Source organism: Microsporum canis, genomic scaffold (assembly GCF_000151145.1).
Source record: "Microsporum canis CBS 113480 supercont1.3 genomic scaffold, whole genome shotgun sequence".
Classification (NCBI taxonomy): Eukaryota; Fungi; Ascomycota; class Eurotiomycetes; order Onygenales; family Arthrodermataceae; genus Microsporum; species Microsporum canis.
This window is the reverse complement of record NW_003299167.1, coordinates 1,217,247-1,230,538: the sequence shown is the minus strand read 5'-3', so window position 1 is coordinate 1,230,538 and position 13,292 is coordinate 1,217,247. Positions and strand designations below refer to the sequence as shown.

Sequence of the window (13,292 nt, the reverse complement as noted above, 5' to 3'; positions counted from 1 at the left end):
TTTCAAGTCGGATATTTTTCAATACTAATTTCTGAATTCAAGAGACGGTATTTTGGCACCCTTTGACGACGAAGTTGGTATCGTAGGGGCGGAATGACTACCGCTTTCATTTTCTTATTGATAGCTCTGAAAAAATTGCCGTTCAGATAACGGAAATATGGGATGATTTGAGGCAGGGTGATTCCGATATAGATACTTCAGTTGCGTTTTTAACCAAGCTTTCCCTTTCCTGCCTTCAAATAGCGTCGACACAGGTAGACAGACCGCTACATCTATTCATTCATAGATCAACAATCATGGGATTAACCTAAGAAGTCAATTTATCCCATGATAGTACTTTTTTTCGCTTCGTTGATCCCGCTCTTGTTTTGCACGACAGGGATACTTCCATAGTAACATCATTATGGCGTTTCAAAGGTATAGAAATGTTTTCGGGAATGGCAATGGATGGCGGCGGCTGGCTTTTGGCATCTTCTAACACGGGAATATTTACGGTTGTAACCTGAGCAGGATGACCCTGTTGATTGCGTATACATGCTTCTCTGACTGCAAGACCAAGAGCAAGAGCAATTTGTCTGGCCACGCTATTACCCACAATTTTCCATTGCTGAGCAGCACTCCCTATGAGAACCTCCGAGTCCGGGTAGCCCTGGGCACGTCTTACTTCCTGAACTGTTATCAAACGGTCTTCTTGCCAGTGCAGCCAGCGACCTGTGAACTTGCAGAATGGGCAAACAGATGTTGTAACAGTTGGAAATAGTTTCTCCGGGTGGACTCGGGACCAGGCCTTAGAGTAAGGAGTCCTCAGCCGAGCAGAGTGGTCAGCACAATTAACCCATCCTCTTGCCAAAGCTCCTACTAGCCCTTGAGTTCGGGGTGCCTTAGGGATATTCTGTATCAGTGCCTGTTTAGCCTCAGATTCAACCCGGGAAGGTCGGTGATCCGGCCATGGTATAGACATTATGCGTGCCGTATCAATTGGAGGTAGATCCTTGGTGGCCTCATGGGCTGATACAAAATCGAAAATGGGGGTATCCCAGCGCCGGTCTCCGAAAGTAAGACCATTTGGGGCATCCCCGAGAGCTCGTGCTTTAGTCCAATCTGGATGAGAATGGGTTAAAGGGGGATGATTTAGCATGTGAAGGCCTGGAGCTGCAATGGCAATAAAGAGCCTGGACCTGCTCTGGGGGGAACCGAAGCTCCACGCATCTAAATTAAAGACGCGGGCTTGGTATCCCATGCCAACGAAAGTGCACAAAAGCTGGGAAAGTGGACTTTGCTCGTGTGTTCTGCTAGCCATGCCAGTTACATTTTCGAGTATAGCATACTGGGGCCTGTAGAAGTCAATGTAACTTGCAACAGATGCAATCATGGACGAATTACGCATTGACACTTCGTTCTCTCTATAGAAGTTGGCGCTGCAGTAGCCTTGACAAGGACTACCAGCAGAAATAATCTGAACTTCCCCTATTCTAGCAATGTATTCATTTTCATTTCCTTGGATGGCCTGAAAGAGATAGTCGTTGACAGATCCGCAGAATAACTTTAGGTCCTTTCCGTTAGGGTGATTAGCCCTGTAGGTCAGCATCTGTGGAAGGCTCCATTCTACTGCCCACTTGCTTTGAATAGCAGTCCCCTCTTCGAGACCTCGATCAAAGGTCCCACCTCCACTGAAAAGGTTCAAGGCCTTCAGTTTAGGCAGAGAAGAGGTTGAAGGGTCGAACCCTTCATTAAAACTCGCAGGGGGGCTCATAGGGGCCAGAGTATCCCCATCCTTGCGGAAGATAATATAGAAGGCATCTCCTGTTCCATCTCTATTGTAAGGACATGGGATGCTTGATATTTGATCGGGCTGGAAAAACCGGATATGACAGTGTCTTTTAATGCGCTTTATTGGGACTGTTTGAAAATTATCGCAGTAGACCAATTCATTGGGGCGACAATTTCTCTCCCCAAGGTCTTTACCACGGTATTGAAATACTCGCAGAATAGCTTCCTCTGGCCCTAGGTTGATAATCTCGGCCGGTTTTAGTCTGTTGGAGAACAGCGCCAGCACGGTATCGCCAGCTTTAAATTTAGGGATAGATTTCTCGGCATCATTGCAGCGACAAGTAAAGTCACTATAAACCAGGGTCTTAAAGGTCTCATCTTTCGTCTGATAAATCTGCCGTACGAAGAGTGTTGAGCTTGTGCTATCTGGATGATCATGGAAGGCAAAGAAATCAACGGGAACTTTCTTAACCACATCTTGGATCGGGGTCTTCCCTTCACTGCAGTTACAGTGGTCGCTTAAGAAAAGCTCGTTACTGTAAGGGTATGTCATGTTGGCACATACAGTATCAGTTGGGCGATATAACCAAATCAACCGAAGGCTGCGATTCCTACCAAAACCCTGGACGAGAGCATACCAGAACTCTTCACCACCTTTCCAGATAGACCCATCCTCACTTTTTATGGCGACTACATCCCCGATAGATATCTCTCCTGTCTCGTTCGTCTTCTTTTTTGCCCCAAGCAACATAGTTTGCTGTTTGACCATCTTCTTATATTGCTTCTCAATTTCAGGGGCTAATTGCACCTGCTGAAGATGACTGGACCAGGGCATTTTCTTAAAACAGTTGTAAACAAATGGGGTAACGACGGTTTTCGTTACCACTGTGGGTTGTTCTACAATAATTGGCGTTTGAGAAAGTCCAAGTTCATCCCAGAGAGTGTGATGGCTGTAGGAGAAGTCGATAGTGAAAGATTGGCCTCGTAAGAATTTCCCATGCGCGTTGATAGCGTGTCTAAAATCTCGGGAGCCATATTCCGCTAGCCATGAAATAAACGTAGGATCACCTTTATGACAATCAACTAGCCAGTCATGGAAGTCATTCTTGAAGTGGTTAAGAGTAACATCTCTAGCTTTGTCTGCGTGCAGATAGTCGACAAAGTGTTTGGCCAGATCAGCTAACCAGGAGAAAAAGTGGTGATATGATGCATAAACTGCTGACGGCTTCCCTATACGGTACCATATGTTCCCTCGGCTATGACAGTATCTCGACTGGATCCAGATATCCCCCCCCACACTGTGTCGACCAGGGTCTTCATAGCCCCCTAGAGAAACAAGGCTGAACGAAACTCGCTGGAGATATAGCAGGCCAACCTCTGAACCCGTATTACCCTCAGGTTTAATTATACCGTCAAAGTAAAACGTCGTTCCGCCTTCCTTGTTGGCAACATCGTTCAACGGCACCATCCCAGCACGACGTCCATTCCCATCCGTCCGGCTGTAGACTGTATAGTCATCGAGAATAAAATTGACATATTGAGAGCCATCAAAGTCCTCGCGAGCGCAGTCTGGGCCCGCAAGTAGTAGGGTATCTACCGCATGCCGCTCTTTGGAGATTTTATACGGAGCCGGTTGGCCCTCATATGCAGATAGTGGGCTAGTCAGAGGTGGACAGACAACACCCACTAACTGTCGTTCCTTTTCAATATGTACTTCCTTGGGCTGAAAATTGTCTTTCCCGAAGGATTCCTTGTTCACAGAGGAGTTTTCTGTTGTAGGTTGCACATCATTTTCCGAGAATATTGACAGTGCCCCCGAGGACGACAACGATGTCATCCTGCTGAGGAATTCAATTGACGATGCGAAGTTCCTGGCGCAATGCTATTTCCTTTTCTTTTAACCGCCGACGAAGTCCTCGGAATATACAGCAACCTATAGATAGTCATCAATTCCTCTGTGAAAATCCAATATTCTGTTGCAAAGAAACGCACGTTGAAAGGGGGAGTACTGGTCGCACACTTTTGACATGCCAACTTATTAGCCCGTATCTTCCCCCAAGGAATTAAGAACAAAAGTGGCTGGTGAAGAGGGGATTTAAGAGAGAAATTGACTCTACAGAGTAAACGAGCAAGTCGCTAAGCTATTCGATTATAAACTTGACGTCGAAAGATGTTTTGTTTCTTTGCTTTCTCGTCGCGTCGCGTGAAGTTAGAACATAGTTATCACGTGATATGGCTTTGGCCCACGAAGATATCAAAACGACGAAGTTTTGGGGGTGAAATACGCATTTTGAAAAGAGATGAAATAAGAAAGACATCTGGTCATTATCAGTCGTTCAAGGTATAGGCTCCTCGTAGACCTCATCTCGTCCATAAAAGGCCGCTTTCATAGAATGATGCAGGCCCAGGACAGGAGAGAGGCTACTTCTAGCAACAGAAAAGGGTTGGAGGCGAAGGATCACAAGAAAGGAAAAAGGAAGAAATAAATCTATCTGCATAATTGATGACGGTGACAAATAGGATAAAACAGATAATGCATAAGAATGAGGAAACCACCAGGTTTTTTTCGAAAAAAAAAGAGGATTAATCTTACATGGGCCAGTCAGTAGGTGAAGATGAAATATTGGAGACGAGGATAAAAGAAAAAAAAGATAATGAGAAATTCGTCAAATGATGTTGATTTGAGTCGTCAAGTAAAGGCCTAAGGCCTGCCTCCCTTCCCCTAGTTCCTTCACCCATTGGGTATATCCAACACCATGAGAAATGCACCACGTTATCAAAAATGTCCTCCCCTCCCCCCAGCACCACCATACGGCACACACACATATGTTGAGAAAGGTGAGGTATTTTTGTAATTGTTATTTGTTGTATTTCCTCATTCCCATGCCGGCTTGGGTACTCAAACCTGCCCATGTATATGGGCATCCAGCTCCATTCCCGGGTTGTGGGATATCTCTCGCAGTATAAGAAGAAATGCGGTTATGATGACGATGAAATAGAAATAGAAAGAGAAGAAGGGGGAGGGAAAGAACACGAAGTATAGGTGATAGAGCGACGTTAGGGGGGTCTCCGTTATCATGACCCAAACCCAAATGCAAGAATGAGAAAAGGAGAAAATAAAAAAGATATCAAACGGGCTATAATAAAAAGCTCTGAGGAAAGACAAGCGCTGGGAATTTGCAAAACAGAATATATAGCAGAGAGTGAGTGAAACGGAAAGCAAGGATATTTCAACCGGTACTATATAATAAAAGATCGGGGTAATAAATGTAAACGAAATATTCATTTTCCAGTCATCTCACGTTTCAAAAAGTTGAACTAGAAAATGTGCAGCCGTGGATTGGCTATATGTTGCGTCAATCATATAAATTCATTTCGCGGACCTACATCCGACTGGTGCGTGGCCCCTTGAGATTGTGACGATTCTCTCTCCTTTCCTTTCCGTCTAGTCCTATCGACGAACTCAAAAAGACGGTATTTCCCTGAGTCGCGGGACATGCCTGACTGTCGATTCTTGGGCGTCTCCGTCTGTGTTAATGAGACGGTGGAAGGGTTTTGTAGGCTCTCAGTACTCTTCCGGGAATCAGCGTAGTATTTTGGTTGAGTGAAGGTTGGGCGACCTTGTTCCCAGGGAGCGGATGTGGCACTGGAAGGGGTATCGTCATCAGGGTCGTCGCTAATGCTGGCCTCGGTGGACTTTAGATATGGTGTGCGAGGGAAATAGCCGATCGAATTTCGATTGTTGCTTGCCGATGTAGAGTTGACGTTCGTTATAGCAGACTCCTTACTTGGCGTGTTGGCTTTACTTGAGCTTTCATCATAGAAAGTGCCAGACTTTTCAACTTGCTCGGCGATTTCTTCCCATTTTACCTCAAGATTACCACTAGGCTGTTCCGCCTGCTCCGCCTTGTTGAGCGACTCTTTTGTCCGGTTCTCCAATTCAATACATAGCGAATGGAACTTGAGAATATTCACGTCCATGTCGGGAATTTCTGTAAGACCACTTGGTGCAGCTTGCAGCCATACGCGCGCCAGGCATGCAAAACTTCTAGCATTGTCAATCAGGAATGGCAAGCTAGGGAATCCTTCTCGGGAAGTTGGAGGTAAGCGTCCAAGAATCTGGATAGGAGTTGCGAATGAGGGGTTAACTATTTGTGGTGGGCGCTCGGCGGGTATGGCGCAAATTGCATCGATAAAATCCTTGAACTCATTCCGATGAGACATAAGAAATTTGTTCATGGGCTCCATAAACGGCTCCTTGTTTCCAAACGTTGTTAAATTCGCAAGACCCTGAAGACCTTTTGCGACTAATGTCAATGTTCGCTGAGCACGAGCTCGTGGGTGTTCTATAGATTGTGTCAGTAACTAGGGGGCTTATTGAGAGAGTAAGATGACAAAGTACCTTTCAAAAGGCCAAACAGTTTCGGGTTCAGGATTGCAGGGCAAAAGAACCGTAGAAACAGAAATCCCGAAACACTGCTGTAGGTAACAGAACGGAGGAAATCACCATACCGGTCCTCCGCACAAGCCCTAATATGCCGGAATATATATCTCAGTTCCGGTGGACATCGCGAAGCTGACCCGGCAATTGACTGCCACATATTACTTGTGAGAATTATCAAATTGCGCCAATTACGTTCTAGGTCTTCTTGCCTGCTGACACGATTTGGATCAATTTCACAGTCCGGATCACTCTCATCAATATCTCTTATACTTGAGCCAATAGTTTCTTCGAGATACTCTTTCCCTAGCCGACGCATATGCATGTCTAAGGACTTGGTAAGCAGTGAGTTTCCACGGAAAAGTAGATTGGCTTCGACAGTTGCAGAGCGGCCCAGGTCACGGACAAGCACTTCTCGTTCCTGTCCCGATTCGTAGGAGTCATTGGAGTGGATGCGGCTGGTATAGCGAAGGCGACTGGCAGATGTTTCTCGGTGGAGGCCGTCGATTTCATCTTCGACGAGCGCAGTGACCCATTCACTTGCTTGACCGGACACCTGGAAGATGTCGAGGAATATTTCGGAGAGTTGCCGGAGCTCCTGTGGTGCGAGCTCTGCGAGATGAACTGTGAGGCCGTTCGGGAAGGAGTGGAGAAGTTCGGACATGACTTTGTATTCCTGCGACATCAGGACAACCGTTTCATCGAGTTGGACACGCATCAGCATTTCGCCAACTGGCTGATCGTTATCATCAAGGATCTGCCACCATTTTTCAGACCCGTTACCGGCATCTAGGCTGTCCAGAGGAAGGTCTATTCTGCCAAATGTGGTATCTTGGGAGGCTACTTCTACGTCACCTAGAACTGTTAACGGGTCATGCTCGCGATCACTATCATTGGGTGTGTAAGTTCCACGAGAGACAAGCGTCCAGTCTTTCTGTACAGGATTGAGAGACTTTACTACCACAGTAGCGCTTGACAGGACAGGGGGTAGGTCATGAAATGTGAAATCCTCTCGCCAGAACGGGGAAGAGGTGCCGCTCTTCACCGCGGTCTTGCCTCTTACTTCGCCGTCAAGAAGCACTTCGGCATAGTAATCCCCGGCGGCCTGAGAAGGGCCTTGTTGCTGCTTGGAGGACTTTTTGCTCTTTTCGGGTTGCTCGGCCTTTGCCTGCGGGAAAATCTTGGCTTCAATCACACGGACATTGAGAAGGCGCTCGATTCGGAACATATCTGTCGTTGTAGTTGGGACTGTCTGGGACATGGCTAAGGGATGAGGACGACCGAGCTCGTCGGTTGAGGGGGGCAGTTCGGGGCCATAGAGTTCAGGAATTGTAAACGCCCGGAGCAGGACGAACCACACTTCGAACAGTACACGGCTTTCCATGGAGAGGTAGACAGGGCGCGTCAAGTGGTCACTTCCAGCGTGAACAGCATACTGAGGATATATAGCTATGCAGAACTCGTCCTGCAGAACGGAAGCGTCCAGTTTCTGAATGGCACATCGTGAGAGTTGAGAGAGCTGTATGAAAGATACAAGATTTGTTCCGGCTTCTGTAACAATTTTCATATGGCCGTTCTCTTGTAATGTGCAGTTCACCTTCCGCCAATAATGTGAAAGTGCTCGTTGTTGCTTGAAGGTTGATATCCGCCTTGGGGTCGGTGGCGGACATACGCCTGAAGCACTCTGTCTATCCCACAATAACATCTTGCCTACTTTGATAATGGTTGCTTCTTTCTGTAAGGTACTCTCTGAATTTCTCCGGCGATCTGCGAGACGCCGTTCAGTTATGGCGACTGACTGGGGCTTAGTCATTTTATTTTGGACGCCCTTTGGGCGAATGGGTTGCCAGCACAAGAGGGCAGCAAGCCAGGAATCAAAGGTCTCTTTCACATGGGGGCGCAGATGTACGCTAAGGGTGGAGGAGTAAGTCGAAACGCTGAGGTATGTGCTTTGTATTTCTGTAGAATAGAGGGTACGAACGCGACAGCCGCGGAGGTCGGGGATGAGGGTCTTTGCCAGGCTGGGTTCGCCCTTTGCTTGGTAGATGAGGCTTCCTGCAGCAACGTTAATGGCACAGTATCCTGACGTCCAGGAAGGGGATCCGGATATTCGAAAGGAGAGGATTCCGTGCATTCTACCGCAAGTAGACTTCATCAGATCGAGTATCTTGGATGAATCCGGGTTCAGCATTTGAGATACATAGGGTCCGGGGCTTGAGGCGTTGGACGGAGGCAGGCCGGGCGAGAGAGCCGACTGTGATTTGACAAAACGAGGGCGTGGTCCGGGCGACTGAATGATGGAGGGAAACCCGATGGAGGTAATCGATTCGTCCTGAAGCGGCGGCCGGGGGCTCTGTGGCGATCCCGATGCCATGTTGGCCGAAGCAGCGGTGGTCAGCGAACCTAATCTCATCCTGGTCCGGCCCAGAAAGGTGCTGGACGGCAGGTCACCTCTCTGGTCTTCCATGGTGGTGGTTTTCGACCTGGCTCTTAGACTTCGCGAATCTGGCACGGGGAGATCATCGTCATTGGGCTTATTATTATTATGTCCGGCGTGGAAGGGGCTGAACTCACGCCGTCGATCACGCGGCTTTCCGCGAAGCGTGGTTCGAGGGGAGGCGGTTGCGCTGGCCAGGTACTCGGCATCTGATGCAGGCGAATGATTCTGTGCATCGGAGAGCGACTCCTCCTGAGGGCTGACGGACCGTATGGAGGTTTCCCCGAAGTGGTCTGGATAAACCATCCCGTGGCGGTCCTTGGAGGAAGATTTTTTGCTAGGGCGGCGTTCAATGGGTCGTGCGTATATGTCTAGGTCCCTCTGAAAGCCGTTCTGGCGCTCAGAGTCCATAATCCTTTTCGGTTATCTGAAAGCCGACTCTACCGCCACTATCCGCATATCAAGGAGAAGAGGAGGTTGGCTATTCATCAGTGACAGGACGGCCACTCCTTAGCGGTGGTGTGTGTGGGGAGGGGGTTCGTCAGGTTCAGGCACAGCCGGTTATGTCCAGAGTAGGGTAGCAAGACAATCGCAAAATGAAATTTTTCAGACACAAGAACAATATAATCATCGATCTGCCGTGAACCCTGGACGGCGTGTGTCGAGATCTCAAAATGAAGAAGCTATCTGATTGTTGAGAGAGAGAGAGAGAGTGTGTGTGTGTGTGTGGGCGTTGAGAGAGAGACGGGAGTGAGAGAGAGCCTGAGGAAGACATGCATAGTTGGGTCAGTCAAACAAGAAGCGTTCCACGGCCGAACAAAAACGTAAAAAAGCCAACGACTGACCGCAACGACAGAGTCGAAGAGGCCAACAACGACTGAACCGCAGGTGGAAGATACCTTGACAGAAGAATTCGCCCGCCCTACATGTCCTCCGGGCCGAAGATCGAGGTTCTACCCTTTCCCAGACGACAGCTGGGGGCGAACAAGGTGTATACCGGAGAGGCAAGGCGAGGCCGCACCGCAGCGAGGAACGCAAAATAAAAGGACACGAAGGGAAGAACAAAGGAAGGGAAGAAAAAGACAAGAGACTTGAGATGTATCAAGGCAGCAGAAGAGAGAAGCTCGACTTTCTTCCTCCTCTTCTTCTCCTCGTCGTTTTGGCGGTTTTTTTTTTCTTTTCGATATTCAAAGCAAAAAAAGGTGAAGAAAGAAAGTCCAAAAAGGGCAACTTTTCCCCCCTCCCAGCTTAGTCAGCGGCCTTCCTTTTTTTTGGTTTTGTTTCTTTCGAAAGGAAAAGAAGAAGAAGAAGAAGAGAAGAAGAGGAAGAAGAAAGGAAAAGCAAGTTAACAGGTCATCTTTTTCTGTGTCTTTTCTAGAACGACTAGAAGGACGGGCGAAGGGAGAGTAGAAGATGGTGGAAGAAGCAAGATGACATGTTCCTGCATGGTCTACCGGAGAGAGCGAAAAAAAAAGAGACCAAGTCCAACACAGCGAAAGACAGGACAAGAACGGTTGTATCGAGTGTTTTACTCTACGAGAGCTTCGACCCCAGCTTGAGACGGTCCATGGCCCTGACGGCGACGGGAACATGCAAGGGCAGCTTTCTTACCAGGACAAGCGGTGAAAGGAAAAAAGGGACCACGATCCTGGCCTCTTTTCCCGTCGACGAAAAGGACGGTACATCGCCAGCTATTGTGCTCCGTACGGACAGGATAGCTGCCTCTTCGATACATTTACAACAGAGCCGAGCTATTGGCAGCTCTGTCGACGTGTCCGTTTCCGCTGTTGACGCTTGGCCGTGGCCTATACTATGGATATTCGAGGAGGCAGTGACGTCTCAACGGCCTGTCTTTCGTTATTCCTTTTGCTGATGGGATCTCCGTTTTGTTTGTTTTTTTCACCTCCTCATGGCTGGCTCTATCATCGGACCATGTTCGGCCTCACGCCAGCTGCTACTCTTAGCGATACGTTGAGATTCCGATACCGGTTCTGCAGAGAGCACGGCTGGCCCTGTTTATCCTGCCCTCTCCAATATTTTACCAGGTCCCGATCCCTATCCTTGTCAGCCGCTAGCTAGCTGCGAAGCTAGTGACCGGATTCCTGGGCCCAAGCATACGTATATATACCCATCACAAAATACGTATAGTACTTTTGTCTTTATGCCTGGGTGCGTGAGAGGGATGTCATCCGGATGGGACTGTCGGCCTGCTTAGGCTGCAGAAGCCCTGGTTCTATATAGACCGCTACCATCGAGCTCACATGATGAGAGTCTGCCTATAACTAGATATATAGCTCAGATCGCTACCAAACCACGAACATCCATATAAACAGGCATGAATCATCACAGACAAACAGCATTACGCATCCTCCCTCTTCTACCAAACTAGCCGCCCCATACATGTAAAATAGTAACCCTGGCATAGCATCATAGACCCTGTATCAATCACGTGACCGATATGGTTTTCTCCGGTTTTCAAGACTTGAAGAAGCAAAAGATCAAAGTCGCATGCGTTGAACGAGCCGATAAAAGGAAAAGGGGAGAAACACCGTATAGGGAGTGCCTGTATATCTATCCACGGCTCGTCCAACGTCTGCTTCTTGTATCGAGGTGCGTTTCTTCCAGCTTTCTCACCACCAGACACTTCCTTGTGACCCTGCCCGTAGAGCCGCAGCAGAGAAGAGCTCACGAGATGAAGCCGTCCGTATGTCAACATGAAACTGACTTGACAGCAGTATAGAACATGATTCCTGCCTGCGAGGCGTTGACCCGCTGCGCAGCGCTGTTATGAGAAGCTGTATCCTCGATCCATAGCCAGTATCTCACATATTCATGACGTCAAACATGATGAACCGTTTCATGCCAACGAGCAGTACCACCGCCCCGTCCATCTACGAGACCCTACGACAATATGATAACGACTCCGATGGCTCCGATATCGAGAACCGCGCCGGTATGGCGGTTGATGAAGAGAATCTTGGAGACCAGTATGCAGACTATGAGCTGGAAGATGCCCTCACGCACGCCTCTGATAGTCAGTCTAGACAGAGCAGTCCGTTCTCACGCCGGTCGAGATCTGCGCCGAGAGGAGGATTTGGGAACACGACCATGATGACCGCTACGCCTGCTGGGGCAGAGGACACCGAAGAGGCCGACGATGAAGTTCCGGCCTCGTTGCTGGTGGAGGGTAACGCGGTGCCAGTGTCACCTCTGCCGCCTCCGCCTTTACAACCTCGACGGTCAAGCGATATAGGCGAACATTCACTCCATCTTCGAGGCCCGTCAACGTCAAGCCAGACACGAAATAGGTGGGAGACAGCTGCACCGGCTATCCCCAGAAACGACCAGGAGGGACATCCGCGCGTGTGGGGAGTAAAACAGCATGCTGGGTTGGCGCTTGCGGATCCGAAAGAGAAAGCTCTGTGGAGATGGGCGAATGTCGAGAACTTGGATAATTTCTTGCAGGAAGTCTACGATTATTTCCTTGGGAACGGTATCTGGAGTATAATGCTAAGCAGGACGCTTAGCTTGATGTCAGTACAGCTTCATCTTCAACTGGAGCTTCCTATGACAACTGCTAACATGGCATCAACAGAACCCTAGCTTTTGTTGTTGGCTTTACTACGTTTCTCTCCAGCTGTATCGACTATCGAAAGGTGCCCCATAGCAAGACGATGTCCCAGATCATCATACCAGGATGTGTTCGCAAGATGTCCGGATTTTCGACCTTCTTGCTCTGGCTCTTCACCATATTCTGGATCGGGAAGCTGTTTCAATACGCCGTGGACTTCCGCCGTCTTCGACAGATGCAAGATTTCTACCAGCACCTCCTCGGCATTCCGGACGCAGACATCCAAACCGTCTCGTGGCAGCAGGTTGTTAGTCGGCTGATGGCTCTCAGAGACTCCAACCCGTCCACGGCGGCCGCTGTATCCGCCAAACATCGTCGCTTTCTAGGCAGTCAGTCTAAGCAGCGAATGGATGCACATGATATTGCCAACCGCCTCATGAGACGGGAGAACTACCTCATCGCCCTCTTCAACAAAGATATCCTCGATCTCACACTTCCCTTGCCTTTCCTCCGCAGCCGCCAACTCTTCTCCCGCACCCTGGAATGGAACCTTAACCTCTGCGTGCTGGACTACGCATTTAACCAACAGGGCCAACTCCGACCTCTTTTCCTCAAAGATACACACCGCAAGGCTCTGAGCGATGGCCTGAGGCGCCGCTTCATCCTGGCAGGCTTCATGAACATCTTTGTTGCCCCTTTCATCGTCACCTATTTCCTCATGCACTATTTCTTCCGTTACTTTAGTGAATACCAGAAGAACCCGTCCCAGATCGGGTCGCGACAGTATACACCACTCGCCGAATGGAAATTCCGCGAGTTCAATGAACTCTGGCATCTATTTGAACGGCGCACGAACATGTCGCGTCTTGCTGCTAACGAATACATTGCACAGTTCCCCAAGAACAAGACAGTCCAGTTTGCTCGGTTTGTAGCATTTATCGCCAGTGCGCTTGCATCTGTCCTTGCACTCGCGACAATCATCGATCCGGAGCTATTCCTTGGTTTTGAAATCACACACGATAGAACGGCGCTGTTCTATCTCGGTATTTTTGGCTCTGTCTGGGCCGTAGCTC

The 13,292-nt window shown here is 48.8% G+C and overlaps 4 protein-coding genes across 4 annotated transcripts in view; 2 read left to right on the top strand and 2 right to left on the bottom strand.

Moving 5' to 3' along the window:
• Positions 1-307: 307 nt before the first annotated feature.
• On the bottom strand, positions 308-3,607 carry MCYG_03309 (DNA methyltransferase Dim-2; the record flags this gene model as incomplete). The annotated part of the gene is made up of 1 exon (XM_002847757.1): positions 308-3,607. The coding sequence occupies one exon, from the start codon at positions 3,605-3,607 to the stop codon at positions 308-310; it is 3,300 nt and encodes a 1,099-aa protein (XP_002847803.1).
• Positions 3,608-5,075: 1,468 nt separating this feature from the next.
• MCYG_03308 (GTPase activating protein) lies at positions 5,076-9,059 on the bottom strand (the record flags this gene model as incomplete). Its single annotated transcript, XM_002847756.1, has 3 exons — positions 5,076-5,114; positions 5,158-6,116; positions 6,173-9,059. 3 exons carry the CDS (start codon positions 9,057-9,059, stop codon positions 5,076-5,078), a joined length of 3,885 nt encoding a protein of 1,294 aa, XP_002847802.1.
• A 1,156-nt stretch (positions 9,060-10,215) lies between these two features.
• Positions 10,216-10,521, top strand: MCYG_03307 (uncharacterized protein; the record flags this gene model as incomplete). Its single annotated transcript, XM_002847755.1, has 1 exon — positions 10,216-10,521. One exon carries the CDS (start codon positions 10,216-10,218, stop codon positions 10,519-10,521), a length of 306 nt encoding a protein of 101 aa, XP_002847801.1.
• A 971-nt stretch (positions 10,522-11,492) lies between these two features.
• The window catches only part of MCYG_03306 (Atg9p), a gene marked incomplete at both ends in the record, with an annotated part of 2,893 nt that continues 1,093 nt past the window's right edge, over positions 11,493-13,292 (top strand). The window contains 2 exons of the mRNA XM_002847754.1: positions 11,493-12,181; positions 12,244-13,262. Coding sequence (XP_002847800.1) covers positions 11,493-12,181; positions 12,244-13,262 — 1,708 coding nt within the window. The remainder of the gene's footprint in view (positions 12,182-12,243; positions 13,263-13,292) is intronic.